The 20,305-nt window shown below is 35.7% G+C and overlaps 1 protein-coding gene across 7 annotated transcripts in view; it reads left to right on the forward strand.

Moving 5' to 3' along the window:
- Positions 1 to 15,379, forward strand: part of SOS1 (SOS Ras/Rac guanine nucleotide exchange factor 1) — a 142,917-nt gene extending 127,538 nt beyond the window's left edge. For 6 of the 7 annotated variants that reach the window (XM_063789973.1, XM_515425.7, XM_009442356.4 and 3 more), the window contains 4 exons: positions 1,558 to 1,822; positions 7,620 to 7,664; positions 9,341 to 9,459; positions 10,622 to 15,379. In XM_063789973.1, coding sequence (XP_063646043.1) covers positions 1,558 to 1,822; positions 7,620 to 7,664; positions 9,341 to 9,459; positions 10,622 to 11,113 — 921 coding nt within the window. In that variant the 3' untranslated portion in view covers positions 11,114 to 15,379. The remainder of the gene's footprint in view (positions 1 to 1,557; positions 1,823 to 7,619; positions 7,665 to 9,340; positions 9,460 to 10,621) is intronic. The other variant, XM_009442353.3, reaches the window with a different exon arrangement.
- Positions 15,380 to 20,305: the final 4,926 nt, after the last annotated feature.

Genomic DNA, 20,305 nt, shown 5'->3' on the forward strand with positions numbered 1-20,305 from the left:
TGTATATTTGTATTTCTTTTACATTTATATACTTTTTTCAGTTGTCATCTACATCTGGTGATGTCATTACTACCATATGTGTTATATAGTTTTCCATAAAGGTATTCAGGGATGAAGTATACATGTGATAGTTAAAAGTAATGAAAAAGTACTTAATAATTATGTCCAGGAATATCCCACTTCCTTCCAAATAAATGAATGTTAATATTAATTTGAGTAAACCCTGATATCAAAGATGATGAAATTGAGCAAATATTATGTAAGTTTTTAATTTTTTTTACCCCCAAAAATGTTAAGATTTTAAAGACAGGAATTTTAATGAATTTATACTAATTCACTTGTAATAAAATATCTACTTATGACATTTTAAAAGTAATGACTTATTAGAACTTTCAACCATGAATCATGAGCCATAAAATACCAAGTTTTGCTAACAATACTTTCTTGGGAAAATAAAGTTTCCATTGTTTTTTGTTACTTGTCAGTGCCCAGCCAAATTTATGAATAGAATCACCAACTCACTGATTTGACTATGTACTCTCTTGTTCATAAAAAAGTCAAAAGTCTGCCAGGCGCGGTGGCTCAGCTCACTTTGGGAAGCTGAGGCGGGTGGATCATCTGAGGTCAGGAGTTTGAGACCAGCCTGGCCAACATGGTGAAAACCCTGTCTCTAATGAAATACAAAACTTAGCCAGACATGGTGGCGGGAGCCTGTAGTCCCAGCCACTTGGGAGGCTGAGGCAGAAGAATCACTTGAACCCGGGAGGCGGAGGTTGCAGTGAGCCAAGATCGTGCCATGGCTATCCAGCTCCAGCCTGGGAGACAGAGCAAGACTCGTCTCAAAAAAAAAAAAGTCAAGAATCCTGAATTAAACATAGATGGCTTCTAAGTGACCAAGATAAATCACATAATGTCTTTTAATTAAAGTGTATGCAATTGCCTGACAGCAAAATTTCTCAAGCCCTTGTTCAGTTTTTAATAAGATGGATTAAAAATAGAAAATTAGAAATAGGTATATAATCTGATCCAATGAAGCACTCACTGAGAAATGATCATTTTGCAAGGAAAATGCAATAAAACCAACATACATACACAAATGAAAATTGGGCAATTTAATGTATTCGTAAATATCTCAAATGGTCCTGATGGCATCACTGTATTACAGAATAGGAAGGTATTGTAATTCACAGTGATGATCCTGGCTTTTCAACAAGGTTAAATTTGCTCAAAATAGTCTGTTTTAAAAACCAGGGAAATATACAATACATTTTAGAAAAACTTCTACCCAAATGTATTAAAATAACAAATACTCTAGTATTTATAGGACTAAAACTTAGTTATTTAAAGAAATGCATTCTTTAACAATTTAGATACCAGGGCTTTAGCAAAACAGAATGTTAATGCTTTAAATGTTCTACTTTTATTTGAATAATTATGTCCTTATTAGTGATTTATGATTTTCCTGTATATTAGCTGAATTTTACCAGGCACATATAGAAAAACCTTCCTTTCTACTACAGTGTTTAAAGTATTGTGTTTCTTTTGATATGTCTACAGCCAAAAAAATATAGCTATCCCCTAAAATCTCCTGGTGTTCGTCCATCAAACCCAAGACCAGGTACCATGAGGCATCCCACACCTCTGCAGCAGGAGCCAAGGAAAATTAGTTATAGTAGGATCCCTGAAAGTGAAACAGAAAGTACAGCATCTGCACCAAATTCTCCAAGAACACCGTTAACACCTCCGCCTGCTTCTGGTGCTTCCAGTACCACAGATGTTTGCAGTGTATTTGATTCCGATCATTCGAGCCCTTTTCACTCAAGTAGGTGCAAAAATTCTAAGTGCATTAAGGTATTTGTTAGTACTATACATGCTAGAGGTAAAAAAGAATCTCTGTTATTTTTGTGTATGTGTGAACTTGTAGTTAAGTCAAATGCCATTTCAAAAGATAACATTATAAAAATAGACAAATTCTAAACTCCACCAACTTGAAATTTCTAAAAAATCTGCTGGAACAGTCCTCTTTAAATTTATTATACGTTAATGAAAGGCCTAGTGGTAAAATTGGCAGCTTAAATTTCATTTGAGCTTTTCAAATGCATTCCTCTTATCCAGAGGAGACAAAGATCAGTCTTAAAATCTGCAAGTAATTTTAGTCCCATGTTTCAAATGCTGCCTGGCTCCAAAATTATTATACAGGCTGAATATCCCTCATCCAAAAATCCAAAATCCAAAATGTTCTAAAACCCAAAACTTTTTGAGTGTCAACATGATGCTCAAAGGAAATGCTCATTGGAAGTTTTGAGATTTTTCAATTAGGGATGCTAAACCAGTAAGTATGATGTAATATTCAGAAGTCCAGAACACTTTTGGTCCCAAGCATTTCAGATAAAGGATACTTAACATGTATTTGAATACTAGTCAGGGTACACCATCTACTCTCCACCAAATTCTTTAGTAGCTTTTAATTTTGCAATGTATCAGATTTAAGCCCTTTTCGTCTACCCAGTGATCCCCTGATGGTATATAATGGCTGCTAATACACTATCTGTGCTTTTCAGTGCAGCGAAACAAATCTCACAGACTGCACACTACTGCTTATCCATCTCTTATTTCTAGACCAGCACTGTCCTATAGAAATATGTGAGCCACATGTATAACTTCAATTGTCTAGTTAGCCACATTAGGAAAAGCAAAAATAACTTTAATACATTTTATTTAACCCAGTATATCAGAAATATTGTCATTTCAACATGAAATCAATATAAAAATTTATGATTGAGATATTTTACATTCCTTTTGTTCTAAATCTTTAAAATCCAGCGTGCATTTTACACTTACAGCACATCTCAGTTCAGACAAGCCACAGTCAGATGCTCAGTAATCACATGTGGCTAGTGGTTGCCGGACTGTACAGCTCACCTTTTGAAAGGCTACCTTTTCAATCTAGATCACCAATAATTTTTTAAATTAATTTCATGTGAAACTTTAAAGCTCTTCTAAGAACCCTTTTTCATTTGTTCGTTATTAAATCAAAACTTCAATCCAGTCACCTTTAACTCTTTCATGACCATTTCCACATGCCCTTACCGTTGGCTATCTTAGCTCGATGTGCTAATCAAGTTCCCCCTAATTTGACATACTAGAATCTAATACTAGAGGCAGCATGACATTATTATGGGGGAGGAGGTTGAGAAGCACTAACCTCGAAGTTAGAATTTCTGGTTTGTCATCCCAGTCTGCTAATTAGCTTTCTGATTTAAGACAAAATACTTTTTCTGTGCCTTCTGGGGGTCAATTCGATTTTTAAGATTCTCTCAGTTGGAAGAAATGTAACTAAAAATATACTTAAAATAATTCTTTGGTAGTATATTATTTTGAAATTTGGTCCAGAATCCTATTTGTTTATTCCTGTAGTATACATACATCTGTAGTTACCCAGTAGTCTTTGTTGTCTTTGGGCCATCTAAAGTATATTTGGGCTGGGCATGGTGACTCACACCTGTAATTTCAACACTTTGGAAGGCCAAGGTGGGAAAAATCACGTGAGGCCAGGACTTTGAGACCAGCCTGGGCAACATAGCAAGACCCCATCTCTCCTAAAAAATAAAAAAATTAGCTGAGAGTAGAGGTGTGCACCTGTAGTCCCAGCTACTTGGGAGGCTGAAGTGGGAGGATTGCTTGAGCTCAGGAGTGTGAGGCTGCAGTGAGCTGTGATCATGCCACTGCACTCCAGCCTGGGCAACAGAGTGAGACCCTGTCTCAAAATAAATAAAGTGTATTTGTCTTGAGAATACTATGACTTGGCATTATTTGGTGACTGAAGGTCATGGAGTCTTTTTTTTTTTTTTTTAATTTTATAAAATTTTTGGTAGAGATAGGGTCTCACTGTGTTGCCAAGGCTGATCTCAAACTTCTGGCCTCAAACAAACCTCCTGCCTTAACCTTCCAAAGTGCTGGGGTTATAGATGAGCCACTGTGCCCCGCCATGGAGTCATGTGATACACATAGTAAGCTGTCAGATATTTTTGGTAAGTTCAAATAGACACCAAGTAAAAAAAGATTCCCATTTATTCTCCCCAGCTTGCCAACCCCCTACATTAAGTAATGAAATGAAACCAGCACCTTTTCAGTATATCTGACTTAAAATCATTATTTATTCTGACCCATTTAACTGTTTGCAGGATTTTTTCCCTAGAGCAGACAGCTATAGGCCTGTATCATTAAGGATTCTCAAATAAGTGAACTATTGAAACCACATAAAAGCCATCAGTTGCAAATTCTACTTCTCTTTGTTTAAGTAGCTAAAAATGAAAGTGGTGGAAAAAACAGGAGATAAGCATATTAAGTTCTCTACTAGTGCTGAATCTTTAAATGACTAGCTAAGCAGCGAAGAAGAAATCATTCTAGAATGCAGTGCTCTGGATCCTGCTTTGTTATAAACAGTTATAATAGCATTAAGTTAACAGTATTAACTTAAACAGCTGGACAGGTGGAGAAAACATTGTTTCAGGAGTTAGGCTTTGTAATCTTAGACTTGAGGGTTTTCTCAATTTCTCTTTGTTTATGATAAAGAAAAACCCTATTACTACTCCCTTTGTTTTTGCTTAAAAACTGAAAATAACTGATTTTGAAATCAAATAAACCAGTGTAATATAAAGCCATCCATGTGTTCTGCTAATCCCTTACTTAAAACCTATCAGTTGCTTTTGTGTATTAAAGGTCTCCTCCACATGCTTTTGTCTTCACTTTTGCCTAACTAACAGATGTGCGAGTGCCAGAGGATCACCCAGAGCCTCCAACTTGCTACCCACTGTTTTGCCACCAGAGTGAATACCTACTTCCTTGTTTCCCTCAGGGCCTGGCAGAAAAGAACTGCCTTGACTGCAGTCATATGTCATCCCAACATATTCCACTCAAAGCAGTACAAAGTTCCATTGTTTAAGTTTTTCAAAAGGCAAAGTTTGACTAGAATTTTTTTTTTATCAGTTATAATACTATACTATTCTTTTTTTACTCTTACGGTTTTTTCCCAAAATAATCTACTTTTAAACCTATAATTAATTATTTCAGCCAGTATCTGCTGCATATCTTATTCCTTGCTAAACACTTACACGTCTTCACTGGGAAAGCTTGCAGTCTTACTGAGAGATTAAAAATAATCATAGTGCAAAGAGATTCACAGTTAAACGCTAAAAAAAGTGGTAAAGACATAAATACTGGAGAAGCTTATAGAAAGATGACCTCAGAATGAGCAAGAGTGGTCATGGAAAGCGTTGTGGCAAAGACAGGGCAGAGAAGTGGCCACATACTTAGTGCTGCCACACATACATTCAAAGCCCTGTTCCACACCTTGCCCTGGCCAGGTCCACCTTTGAGGTGATGATGACAGTTGCTGAGAAAAGAGAAAAGACCACTGGCTCGCTACTTGTTTCTGCTGCTATAATAGAGAGGAGAAAATGATGAAATGCTCTTTTTACCTTCCTGTTTGAAGATTGCCTGGTCATAAAAGGGAGTCAGAGGTCTGACTTCTCCATTTCCATCCCTTAGGGGACTCTTTAACAACAAAAAGAATGTATTACAAGTTTGTCAAGCTGATAACGCAAGGCTTTTCCTCCTGGAAGATTGGTGTAGGTGATGAGTTTCTAATCCCAAATATATTTGCATTTACCAGGCTTTTGTGAGTTTAAGAAGTTAACTATCATATCTTTTTTTTTCTATAGAAAAATGCTTGTTTCTATCAAGAATGACTCCTTTATAAACTGGGGAGTATCTTTAAGAGTGGTTTCAACCCTGACTGTATAGTATAATCTGTTGAGGAGCTTAAAAAAAATATGTAGGCCCAGCCCACACTAGACTGGCATTGGTACCTGGTATCAGTATTTTTTAAAAACTTCCCATAGGATTCTAATGTACAGCCAAGATTGAGGACCATTTGTCTGTCATCTGGGATTATGCTTAATAAATTAATACTGTTTTTTAAATTAATTAGATTTCACTTCTAAGTCATTATCAGTAAATTTACTCAGTATCTAACTGACAAGAATTTCTAGCATATATTTCTTGATTAGTGCATGTAAAATTCTAAAAGAATTTCTATAGTATTTTCCAGGCAATAAGACAACTAGTGCCCCAAATTTACCAAATGCATGAGTCTAAGCCTGTGCTATATATAAATATACTCAAAGCCAAGTTTACATCTGTGTACACAAGTGTGCATGCATATGTACAATTAAAGACTATAGTTTTAACAGTCATGAGCTTGTGTTTTGATTTTACTCCTATTCTTGTATTGTATTAAGTGTACTATCATGTTCTTGAGGCATATCTCCAGGAGATATGTTTATTTCTTTTCCAGGAAAAGTGGGACATATATAAGTAGGTAAACGCTAGAGCTAGATACTCCTTTAATCTCTATTACGTCAGATCTCTGGCTCCCTTTTACAACCAGGCAATCTTCAATTATAGGTGGCTAATAGGGAAGAAAATCATTGGCAGAGCAACAGCTTCATGTAATTTCAGAGTATAAAAATGAATTTTAATCTTCTGAAAGGTAATATTAGAATTAGCTGGATTGCTACACTTAGGAATCATAGGTTCCAAATAAATATCAGTACATACGGAAATCAGATAATGGGACAGATTATTTGAAATTAGGGCTGCCTAGAAATCTGGAATGTGAGATCACCCTCCTTCTGACCAAATATGCTTGAATAAACTTAATATTCCAAATTATGTGAGGGATTGCCTATTGTGCAAAAAAAAACACGACATCTGAATTTAAAAAAAATTACCACAGTCTAGTATTATTTTAGTCTCTTGGATGTTATAACGTTATCTGTTCCATCTGTTGTTAATATGAGACACTGTACAAACAAACAACTATATTGATTTAGAATCAGTATAGATCACCTAGCTTTTTGTCTCAATTTTCCTACTTTAATGCTCTTGGGGCTTTCGCTTTTGATTTTCAGTTTTTTCCTTAAAATAATTAATATTGTTGAAATTAGACTTTCTAAATTTAAATTTATCAGAATTTCCTATGTAAAATGAGTCTAGGCACCAAATGTTTAATGACTTTAAAAAAAAGTTTATGACTATAAAAGGAAAAACCCTGTATCAATTTCAAGCTTGTTTTATATCCAAAGTGCTAGTTATTTTGTGATGAGAATATATGCCCCAAGAACATTTTTGAAAGACATATAATTAGTAACTTTTTTATTTTTCAACTTACATAAAATAAACTTATTACTTGTTTCACAAGTTTGAGTTTTCAAAATAATCTTTACTAAATGGCATATTTATATACATCCAGCTGAACTTTTTGCTTGAATTGGGTTTCTACATTTTAAAAAGTCTTTCAGTAATATACGATTTTTTATGAATGTTTTTCATTTAATAATTATGAAATCAAGTAAAGCTAAAAGGAATCTTAAATTCCCAATATGATATTTTTTTCTTCTCAAAAGTAAGTAGTAATGAGGTTTTACTATAAACTGTTACAGCATTCTTTAAAACTACAATGACAATAACATTTTCATCATAATACAAATTTTTACAGATGAGTTGAATATATCAATGAAAGAAAAAAATCTACTTTTTCTTGTTTCCTTTCACAGGCAATGATACCGTCTTTATCCAAGTTACTCTGCCCCATGGCCCAAGTTAGTATATTTGGTTTAAGACTCATAATTCTTGCTTTGGCTTTAAAAATCAAACCAAGTGTAACCTTTCCTGCTAAAACTCTTCTTGGGTCTGGCAGCATTGGTACCTTGCTTGCAACATCCTAGAAGTGAGGCCTTCACTTGTGCTATCTTTAGATCATAAGTGATTTGCTTAAATTTATATATTTTTCATGCTTTTTATAAAACCTTGTTTCTCTCTTAAAAGAACATATTAAATAAGTGGCTTCCACATTTAACCATTTCTTTTTTCCAACTATAGAGTTCTAAGTATATTTTAATGCTGAACTTTGAAAAAAAAAAAAAGGCAAGAGCATGCATGCGCATATGGGAATGCTGGCAGCTACATGCAGTTTCTAAATCACAAAATATACTTATCCTGATGGCAGGATAGATTATAGACAACTGCTTTTGACTTTAGAAGAACTTTCTTATAATTGTAATTATTCAAAGTATAGCCTAAATACTGATAAACAAAATAAAGTTCCATTTTAATTTTAAGGTAAACTAACAAGTCACTAAATTCCATTATTTTAATTATTTAAGCTAATTTTTTTGCTGTCCTTTCATACAATTTCAAAATATGTACAATGGAAAATACTAGTTACAAGCTGAATTAACTATATTCTTAAGAAAAAAGGTAGGTGATCAAAATGTTGATCATTTAAATAATAGCAGTACACAAAGTACTCTTTTTAAGTTCTATATTTTATAACATATGACAAAATAAAAAGCTTAATGCTTAAAGGGAAAAAAAACTGCCAACTATAATTTTGAATGATGGTTTAAGTATTTTTTTCACATCTTTTTTTATAGTAGGTATAAACAACTAACTTAAGTGTTGTTTTCCAAAGTGTATTTATATGCCTGCCTTATGTTCTTGTTACCATAAATGTCTGTAAGAGAGGTTCTAATTAGTGGCTTTACTTACTTTTTTTGTGCCAGTCCACCAACTTATTCTTAAATCAGATTCACTAGATTTTAGTGTAATTTCTCTTTTCATGGTCAGGGCTGCCTCCGTTGTCTTGAATAGTGCCATCACCGTTAAAATTTTTGGATTTAGAGTATAATGAGCCTCTTTTTGCTTACAGGCAAAGGAGAGCCTATAATTAAACAAAATGAGGAGAGGCCCCTCACCTAGACACTATGATTCTTTCCCTTGCATCCTTTGAGAGAAATGCTAGGGAGAGACATTGGAGAGAGTGGTTAAGAGCACAAACTCTATTCCCAGGGACTATCCAGTAAGGTGGGGAAGTTCTATAAATTCTAATAAAGTCAAAGAAAAAAATGAACCCATTATAGAATCTAAAAATTACCATTCCAAAGATTTTCAGTAGCTCACTGTCTCCCAGACATCTGAGAATCAGACTCAATTAAAAATTTCAATAATAGAGTAACCATGGGAATGTTATTTTGTTCAGGCAAAATAACAGAATACCGTAGGCAGCTTTTTTCTAAATATTCTGCTAAAAAATGTCTGCATGCTTTTATGGCAGTTTGCTTTAATGAAATACTATTCGGTATTGGTTTATTGAACAGCTTTTGGTATTTCTACACATTACTTTTAATTATAAGCAATTTCCAGCTAAGACTTTTCAAGGTAAATAAATGAAATAAAATTCCTGTGGACTTTTTCTTAAAAATTTAACATCCCACAGGATCTGCTTCTGTATCATCTATAAGTTTAACCAAAGGCACTGATGAAGTGCCTGTCCCTCCTCCTGTTCCTCCACGAAGACGACCAGAATCTGCCCCAGCAGAATCTTCACCATCTAAGGTAAAGTAAGAAATCTTGTTGTGTAGAAATTGGAATCATTACAGTTACATTATAATAAACGGCTGTCTAGTTTAGTTCTCACTAGGATAAGTTAACATTTCAGAGTATACAGGCTTAATAGTTTAAACAAGGATTACATATAGATTTAGCATGCAGTAATGTTTCTTTCTTCTGAAGGTAGTATTTTGGTATGCATTCAAGACCCTTGTAAACCTAAGGCTATGGTTATTTTCGGAAAAAAACAAAAGTTTTAATCTGTAAAGTAAGAGGAATTTGGTTTCAAGCAGTGCTTTAAAAGCATACAGAGAAAGTCCTGAAGCTTTGTATGAAGGCACATTATAAGTCAAACTGTATTTTGACATATGCTAAAATTTACTTATCTGAGCCCTTAATAGTAAATCTGACATACTTTTAAATGGAGTTTTCATGAAAATTCTGGGTTTGGAAGAGACCCCAAAGGCTCAAAATAGCTATTATTTCTACTTATTTAATTTTGTTTTTTTTCTTTTTGGCCAGCTGTTAAACTTAATTCATTAGTTCTTAAGCTGTCCAGAGTGCAGAGCACCAGGATAAGTCAAGACAAGACACTCTTTGTAGAACTTCATGAATGTTAACATAGTTAACTTAAAATTATAAAATAGGTACTTTATGCTAAATTAGAAATGATCTTAGATTGAGTGATAAGCTAAGCAAGCAGTAGCAAACAAAATTTTGAGGAAAAAAATTTAAGTAAAAACTACAGCAAACTTTTTTTTTCTATGAATTGACAGAACCTCCCATTTAAAACATATGCCAGCCTTGGCAACAGAGCAAGACCCTGACTCTACAAAAAATGAAAAAAATTAGCCAGGCATGGTGGTACATGCCAGTGGTCCTTGCTGCTTGGGATGCTGAGGTCGGGGGATCACTTGAGCCCAGGAAGTTGAGGCTACAGTGAGCCATGATTGCACCACTGCACTCCAGTCTGGGCAATAGAGCAAGGCATTGTCTCAAAAAAAAAAAAATTTTTTTTTTAATTAAAAAGAAAACATATGGCAAAACTCCCTGTTCCACACCTAGCATGCTGCCAATAGCATGTTTGAAAACCCCAACTTAATTCTTATAGTCATGATACTTCATAAATTTATTAATAAATGTGTATTTTATTCTTTTCATTTGTTAGATTATGTCTAAGCATTTGGACAGTCCCCCAGCCATTCCTCCTAGGCAACCCACATCAAAAGCCTATTCACCACGATATTCACTATCAGACCGGACCTCTATCTCAGACCCTCCTGAAAGCCCTCCCTTATTACCACCACGAGAACCTGTGAGGACACCTGATGTTTTCTCAAGCTCACCACTACATCTCCAACCTCCCCCTTTGGGCAAAAAAAGTGACCATGGCAATGCCTTCTTCCCAAACAGCCCTTCCCCCTTTACACCACCTCCTCCTCAAACACCTTCTCCTCACGGCACAAGAAGGCATCTGCCATCACCACCATTGACACAAGAAGTGGACCTTCATTCCATTGCTGGGCCGCCTGTTCCTCCACGACAAAGCACTTCTCAACATATCCCTAAACTCCCTCCAAAAACTTACAAAAGAGAGCACACACACCCATCCATGCACAGAGATGGACCACCACTGTTGGAGAATGCCCATTCTTCCTGAGTTCCTCTGTACTGGGATGTGTATTTTCCTAGCCCCAAATCCATTGCTGGCAATGGATGCACTGAATGTGCCAGCACTGAGGAGTTAAAATGAGAACTCCAAACACTAACGACTCTTCTTCAAGATGCGGTATAAGACAATGAATTTTAACCTAGATGTAATTATACAATGGAAATGGTATTCCAGTTTAGAATATGGAAAGACCGACCTAGAGGAATTGGACAACTGATTGCACCTGAAAATCATAAAGGGACTTTTTCTGGCCAATAGGCAGGAGTCCTCTTTTTGTGAAGTGATCTTTTGTGAAGTGATCATTAAAGGGATGGAAAACACAGTCTAGTGTCCAGCAGGCCCACATGACAGTTTTTGTAATTCAAATTATGCACTTTTAAAAAAAAAACTTAAACAGGGATCTTAATATCTTCCTTTGTTTTCCTTTGCTTTACTCTTCTACTTTAGAATATTTTCTTAAAAATCACTCAAAGGACTGTGAGGAAAGGCTGTGGTACCTGACCTTGTTGAAATCAAGGCCCGGCACTGTACTACAGTCCTGTTTACAGATTATTACGGTGAACTGAATGGGTACCGAGGCTTCACCAAAGAGGTACTTTTTTGTTGTTGTTTTTTTAGGAATAATTGTACCAATTTTAAGAGCATTCCCCCAACCTGTCCCCACACACCCAAACAAAATGTGGTGGTGTTGCCTTCAAAAAAGAGAAGTTTTGTGTCATTAACATGACAGAAGAACTTTTTAAAAAAAAATAACTGTCAAGTATTCTATTTGCATTTAGGAGACTGTTAATCTATGCTAGATTGTCATTTTCCCTCCTTCTCCCACAGAAGTTTACTGGTAGTCCATGTCATGGCTCGTAGCTATCCCTCTAACCATACCATGGAAATGCAGGCACCCAATGTGAAAAGGAGCACTTGCTGGGCATCACTGACACCGCTCATGTTTTACACATAGTTGAGTAATCAGCATATCTAGAATTACCTTGCATTGCCTAAATCATATGTATATAGTGAATGTTATATAATATACCTGGCAGGTCTGTTTTAATTTAATTGAATAAAGATACAAATACTTTGTTTGGCTGGCATATATTAAATTATTATATGAAGAAAATGGTTGATTCTTATTTCTTTTAGTTGAAAAACACACAAAAACACTAAACATAAAAGCACGTTTTGTGGTACGCCTTGGTTTCTAGTTCTGGATATATGTATTAATCTTAAAGAATGATCTAAAGTCACAGCTTGGCATATAGGAAGATACTTGGTTAGAATAGGATGGGTATCTTTTAAGCAGAACTTTGTAAGTAAGTTTTAAGTTCCTAAGCAACATGTATACAGTTTCTTAAGGTTTATATTGAACATTCTACCTTGCTTGAGGTTTTCTGCTTTATCAAAACTATTCATAATAGAACATCTACCTGCATCATTACTATCATAATATGGATTATTCATAAAGCGTATGTACTGTTCTTCTGAGTCTAACAAATACTGTGACTGAAATGCATGCACCTTCTTGAAGAGAAAACATTTTATTAATCTCCACTATAATGTCTGTGAAATGTGCAGTATTCCATCCTTAGAGAGTTATCTGGTTCATCAGCACCTGCATGTATCCTCTGAATAATGAAGCAACATTTCAGCAATTCTGTTAACCACACCATTAGAGACATTTTTAGAAGTGCTGCAACATGGTGGGAACCTAGTACTTTTAATAATTTCCTATGATATTTATTAGAGCATAAAATGTACATCACGATAGTACAGTATGTAGTCCTTTAAGACCAGAAGGTATGTTAACTGCACCATCATTAAGCAGTCTATCCTATTTTCTTATTTATTTGTTAGAATTGAATCCTTTTTCAATATCTGTACCATTCCTATGATGGTAGCCATTTTTCTCTTTATAAAATATTTCCTCTTTGAAAAGCGTCCTAAAACATTAATTTCAAATCCCCTCTTGGATGCAAAGTGTCCCTAAGACCATCCATTCAACAGTATTTATGTGAGCCAACTTACTAGAGCCGCTACAACTAATCATGATAGACAGTCCAGAATCTCCCTGGACTTTTTACTGGGCCAGCCTCATTGTCCCTAAGATTTCTCTTTTTATGTCTCATGGATTACTTCTCTTTTTAATTGCCCCAGGCCCATTCCAAATGAGAACCTGGTAAAAGTCACATTGGACCCCCTTCAGTATGTCTTCGGCTAATGTGTTAGCCTTCAATAAGGTGATAACCCCTTTTCAACCTATCTAGTCTATAAAGAGGAAAAATTCAAATTTGGAGTTCTAATCTTATTTCTCCCAAAGGGAAGTATTCTTCTACCCCATGGTTCTAGGAGACCACTTCACTGTGCAACAGTTTTACATGCATTGTGGATGGAGGATATTTTTATTCTGAACTGTTACATTTAGGTAAAAATATTTTCTGCAGTGGTAACTGATTAGAAAAATGCCAATTGGATGCCCTTAGGGGGAGGTGAGAAAATGGTATCCTTGCCTTCTTCTCAATATGAAACATTAACTAGTTGACAAATTTATCCTTGTAGTAATGAAAATATATTTAATCAGGGACCAGAAATGGCCGAGGAGATAAATGCATCATTACAAAATTCTGCTTTTGAATCCTGGACATTACAAGGGGGTAAATGCAGCATGACTTTTTGTTAACCACATTCCAAAATGTGGAACATTTCTTTTAGAAATGAAAATATTTCAAGGCTGATGTATTTTAAGACTACACATTATCAGGAAACATACATTGAGAGTTTGCTTAATTAAAGGTTGTTGGGCATCAAATTATGTTTAGTAGGTTACTATTCTCTAACAAACAACTCAAGGATGCTTTAATGGATCTGAATTTGACAAAAAGCATGCCACACTAATACTACAGTCAACAACAGCCCAGAGAACAATTACTATGTCAGCTGGAGGCTATATTATGATTCTAAATTCTTAAAGGTTTTTTTCCCTCCATAAATCAAAAATTACCTTATGTAAACCAAAAATTAGTTGGTATTTATGGTCATGATCTTAATTCTCAAGTTTAGCTTAATCTTGTATTTCATTGTTTGTCTTCTAATATGACAGCTTAAATTCAGATTTTTAAGTGACTCAGCAAAATAGGAGGAGTGTCCCAATTTATTAGTGTTGTACATATTGAGGAAAACCTTTTTGTTCCTTCAGATTTAGAAAGAAACAGTTTAACCATTTATTTCTTGGTATTCTGCTGCTGTGAATAGGTTTACTCATTCTTTTAACATATATTGTGTGACTACACAAGTATAGGTCCTGTTGTATTGCACATTAATCTTTACCAGTAACTAAACATCGCAAGGTTAATATTGGTTTGGCTGATAGAATTATGCAGTAAAGTTATTTATAAGGGAACATGATGACTTTATTCAATATTTTTCTTCTTTGAAACATCTCATTACTAACTTTTAAGATTATTTCATAATCCCTTATACATGAGCCAATGAAATATTTTGAGCTCTACTTAAGAAGCATGAAGTCTATATTATAAATCTAAACAACAAAAGCACTTGTAACTTGTTTAGTAAATTCCATGCCTTATTTTCCATTTTTGACACCGTAAAGTGCATTTTCTGTCGACTGTGAGCAAATTTCCCTTTTGCCTTTAATGAAAATAGTGCATTAAGTAGCCAATTGCTGCAGAATTATAAAGCAAATTAGCTAACAGTGGGTCACATTGGACTACCACTCAAAGAAACAAGATGCATAACAGATGGAAGGTACATGTGGTGTGGCTTAGGGAGAGCGCACCTGTGCCAGATGCATGCCACTTTCAGTAGCTGCCAAATGTGCCTTTAATTAAGAACATCTCTAATTTTTTTCTTCAGATCAAGTCAGCATTTGGGGGCGGGATTTGGGCAGGGAACTTTGGGGTGCAAATATCTGGTGAAACCACCAGAGAATTTGTTTGTCAAAGTGACATGTATAATTTTAGTTGAGACGTGTTTGTTTGTGTATATATGTGTATTTGCCTTTGTTTAGTAGCACGGTTATTTGCTAAAATAATTGTCAAAAAATTGCTCTGTCGGTCTTTGATGTAAGAACAAAGTGTGGTCTATACATCTAATATGGCCTTTGTACCTAACCATGTTCATAGGTAATCTTTGTACTCTGTGTGCAGCAGTATTTGGTTTGCATTTAAAGTGAAAATAACGGCTGTTATTTTTCTGGCATTACTAAGATAAACTGAAAAATAATAAAGAAAAATGCCTTACATAGCCCACAAGTGTATTATTTTTGCATGTATTTATTTTAGAGGGCAGTATTTTTGAAATCATTAGTGATTCTCATTTAGCTCATATATGCCATATAGAAATATTTTGCATTTTTATTGTGGTCTTTCTTTGGAGGCACTTTTTTCCTGTATCAAGTTATAAAAGGATAAAAGAAGTTCCACATTTCCTTCTGTGTCAAATCTGCTGATTGATTGTAGTGAGTGGGAGGCCTCTGGGATGAAAACTAGTAATTTAAAGTGACCTTGAGTGTCACCTGGATGAAGTTTCAGAGTGCTAAGGCATTTGTATTCCACAAAAGAAGTTTTGAGATATCACGTTCCCTGACAGGCAGCTTTTGCTGACATCTGCTGGAATGAGGTAGCCTGACCTTTAGCAATTCTTTTTCTAGGCTTGGCATGAAAATGTGAGTTTAGGGTTGTAACTAAAGAATGATGCAAATGTACTGTCATTCAGTGTGAACTATAGGATGTAAAAATTGATGAATCCTTAGAGAGCCAATCCCCTGATTTAAAAATTAAGGTAGATGAGGCCTAGAGAAATGAGATGACTTAGCCAATATCATGTGGCAGTCCAAGCATGAATTATCGAGTATATTCTAGGTAATAAATTTAATAGTTATAGGAAAATAATGTTTTTGTTAAACTTGATTCTGAATTTTCTCTTGAATTATCACTTCTTGTGAGCTTTAACCCAGTGATTTACTTTTTAACTTATTTTAATCCTCTTAGGTCATCGCAGATTAGTCTGTTTGGTACAGTCCATAGTTAAGCCTGCCTTTTTGCTGATATGTGCACATGGTGTCCAGAGGGAAGGATGGCTTCAATACAGAGTACAATTCCAAAAAAGCAGTTTATGGCCATTCTAACAAACATTTTAGGACTCTTGATTCTTACTGGAGGCAAGAAAAACTATAGCCCACTTAAAAGCTAATTTCTCTACCTCAGTAACTCATCAAGAAAAGGAAGAATCAATGTGATAGAAACAAGCAGGTGCTTTGGAATCATGTCTGTGTTCACCTTCTGGTTTCACTGCTTATTACATGAGTGACTTTGCAGAAGTTAGTTATTTAATCTGTTTCTCATCAATACAAGGAGGTTAACAGATGTACTGTTTGAGACTATTATGAGGTTTAAAGGTAATATGTGTAAAGCACATGCCTTTCACAGAGTAGGTGCTTAGTAAATGCTAACTAAAGTTACGAGGGATGCATTGTCAAAGTTTACTGGCTTTTAGGTATCTTTTAAGAGGTTGGTTGCTTATCCTGAAGCCCTCATAATTTGATTCTTTATGATTTCCTTTGCTGTTTATCATCACTTAAATTAGTTCTGAGTGACCTTAGGTTATAAGCATTTGATAAGGGCCCATCTGACTATTCAGCATTCAACAAATATTTATTCTTCAGGTACAATTCTGATATTAGGAATATGGCAATAAACAAAACAGGCAAAAGTACATGTCATCATGGGGTTTTATAATCTAGTGAGGAGATGCAGACAATAAAAAGTAGTAAGCATAATAAATAAATATATTATACATTCGAATGTTTTCACTTATGAACAAAAAAGGATATGGTGACTGGGAATGTGGAAGTCCAGGGGAGGTGAAATTTAAATGGGATGGTCAGAAGCCTGCCTCATAGAGATGACATTAATAGACTTGGAAGAGGTGAGGGAACAAGACATGCATATATCTGGGAGAAGACTATGTCAAGTCACAGGAAACAGCCAGTGAAAAGCCCAGAGGCAGGAGCGTACTTGGTACATGTGAGGCAGAGTGACGCTGCTTGTATCTGGAGAAGAATAAATTTGGGCAGAAGAGAAGGAGATGCCATCAGAGGTTTGACAAAGCTCACTTAAGGCTTTAAAAGCCCTTGTAATGACTTTTGACTTCTTAGTGGCAGAGTAACCAGGGACAAGATCTGATTGACATTTTAACAGGATCACTCTGGCTGCCGTGTTGAGAATAAAATAGTGGGAATAGGGAGGCTAACCCAACAGAAAATAGCTTGGACCAGGGTGATAGCAGTGGAGGTGCCTTATAAGAAGAGGTCAGGGCCTAGATATATTTTAAAGACAGCCAATATGCTGATAGACGGAATGTGAGGTGTAAGAAAAACAGAATTGTTAAAGATGACTTCAAGGTTTTGGCCAGAGTAACTGGAAGGATAAATTTACCATTAACTGGGGTGGGGAAGATATGGTTGAAGCAGGCTTGGACATACTAAGTTCAATAAATATATTAGACATCTTCAGAGATGTCAAGGAGGCAGTTGAAGATGTTAGTCTGGAGTTTGGGAGAATAGGCTAAAGATAGTGAATTGGGAGTCACTTTCATAAAGATATTAAAGCTAGCAGACTGGATAAAATCACAAAGGAACTGAGTATAGACTAGAAAAAGAAGAGCTCTAAGCAAAGGAGAGCCCTGGAGCATTCTAATGTTAAAAGAGAGGGGACAAGCCAGGCCTGGTAACACCACCTACTCTGGAGGCTGTGGCGAAAGGATCACTTGAGCCCAGGAGTTCGAGGTTACAGTGAGCTATGATTGTGCCTGTGAGTAGCCACTGCACTCCAGCCTGGGCAACACGGAGATCCTGTCTCTAAAATTAAAAAATTAAGAAAAAAAGAAAAAAAAACAGGCAGGAAGAGATGGGGAATCAGCAAGGAGACCAAGAAGAAACTCCCAGTGAAGAAAAACGAAAACCAGGAGTATGTTGTGTCTTTGAGGCCTAGTTAAGATAGAAGGAGGACGTGATCAGCCTGTCAAATGCTGCTTGATAGAGTAAGATGACTGAGAAGGAACCATTTGTTTGACAATGTGGAAGTCATTGGTGATCTTGACACAAGCAGTTCAGGGGAGTGGTGTGGGCAAAAGCCTGGGCCCTAGTATGATAAAGAATGGCAAAAGAGGAACTGGAGCAGTTTCCTCTTTGAAGTTTTATGAAAGGGAAGCAGAAAACTGGGGCATGGCTAGAACCATCAAGAGAGGATTTCTTTTGCTTTAAAGATGGGAGAAATAAGAGCATGTTTGTATGCTGAAGGGTTTGTCCCAGTTGAAAAGAAAAATGTGATAATGAGAAGAGACAGAAGCACAGATGGTATCTACCAACAGTCCTTTACAGTAGATCCTATTAATGTCTTCAGATAGATAGGCTTACATACATGAGACGAAACCCAACACATTCAGTTTTCTTGATAAGAATTAAGAGCATTTACAGCTACTATATATCTGAAGGGAATGAGGCAAGAAGGCATAAAAATCTCTATTTTGTAGATAAGGAACAAGTTTAGATGACTTATTAAAGATTATGTACTAAGCTCTTGGAAAACAACAGATTTTAAAGTTACTTGGTTTGGGAATAAAAATTTTGATTATTTTGAACATCTGACCATCTCCCACAAACATATTTTTAGGGTATTGCCTAAATTCATCCCTTTATGTTCTATATTTAAAACTCAGCTGTAGTGTTACACATCAATTTCTATTTTTTTCCCTTAAAATATATAGGTCTCCATCAGTTTTCTCAACCTTCTTTTTATCCATACCCCTATTTGAAAAACTGTACCTCTCCCTTCCTTTCCTTCCAACCCATCCCCACCAGGTGAGACTCACCAGCCCATATACTATAAATATCAGGCTGCCAGATGCTGAGAATGCTGCTCTCACACCTCCAAATGAACTTTCAGGATAAGAGAATCCCAACTGTACCAAAAGCATTATTTTTCTAGGCTCAGGCAGAAAGTTATTAATGGTGATGTTTCAAGAAAAAGTTTAATCTGAAAACTAGACCTAATTTTATGATACAACTTAATGCAGAAAAATTTGTCATTTTTCTAAGTGCATGCAATTGGTTATCTGGAATATACTGTCAATTTTACCAAGTTATAGAGTAATGATCATGTGCATATGTATATTCTTAAATCAGAATCTTACTATGTGTGATAGCAAAGGTTACAGACAATTACGAATACAAAAATACTCACTGGGTTTCAATGAACAGTTTGTTTTCTGTATCTCAAGAATCAGTTCTTTATTCTGTTTTAAAATGCAGTCTATGAATAGAATCTGAGTGCTGAAACTTACATACTAGATCATACTATTTATTGGTCTAATAGGTAGTATCTCTAAAATTTCAGTGGGAAAATGACTCGCAGGACTGCATTAAAATGCAGATTCCTTTGGGAAACTACCTATTGGGTCCTATGCTTATTACCTAGGTGACAAAATAATCTGTAAACCAAACCCCCATGACATACAATTTACCTGTATAACAACCCTGCACATGTACCCCGAAACTAAAAGTTTAAAAATGCAGATTCCAGGCCCCCACCTCCAGATATTCTAATACAGTGGGACTGCAATGGTGCCCAGGAATCTGCATTTTCTACAAGTGCCCTCATGGAGGTGATGTATTAGTTAAGACTTAAAGGCAGTGAGGAAATGAGACATGAGGTGCTATAGAAAACACGCTCAAAGGGTTTCCCTGATGTTCTAGTTTCAGGTCCCAGACTAAACTATTTCTTATGGGATGAAATAGCCCACTGGGGAGAACCCTAGAGTACTGGTCCACAAATCCTTGGTTCTCAAAGGCTCCAATTCTGTAGTCAGAGAAGGAGGGCAGTCCTTGCTTGGGCCTATATATACTGATCTCGCAAGCCTGTAGAAAGGGCCTATTGCGACTCCTAGCCTGTGCAAAATATCTACTTCATCTTTTGGTAGAGTGCTTCTTTCTGATTATCAACCCAAATACTTCTCAAAGACATCTGTGGTCTCCTATGTAAAGTGCACTTCTCCAGAGGGCTGGAGGCCACAGATGTAGTCATTGTCAAGTTCTTTTCCACACTGCTCCATCCATGCATTATTTAATGTAATGCAACAGTACATTAATAGGCCATAATGCAACATTACATT

This window comes from Pan troglodytes, chromosome 12 (assembly GCF_028858775.2).
Source record: "Pan troglodytes isolate AG18354 chromosome 12, NHGRI_mPanTro3-v2.0_pri, whole genome shotgun sequence".
Classification (NCBI taxonomy): domain Eukaryota; kingdom Metazoa; phylum Chordata; class Mammalia; order Primates; family Hominidae; genus Pan; species Pan troglodytes.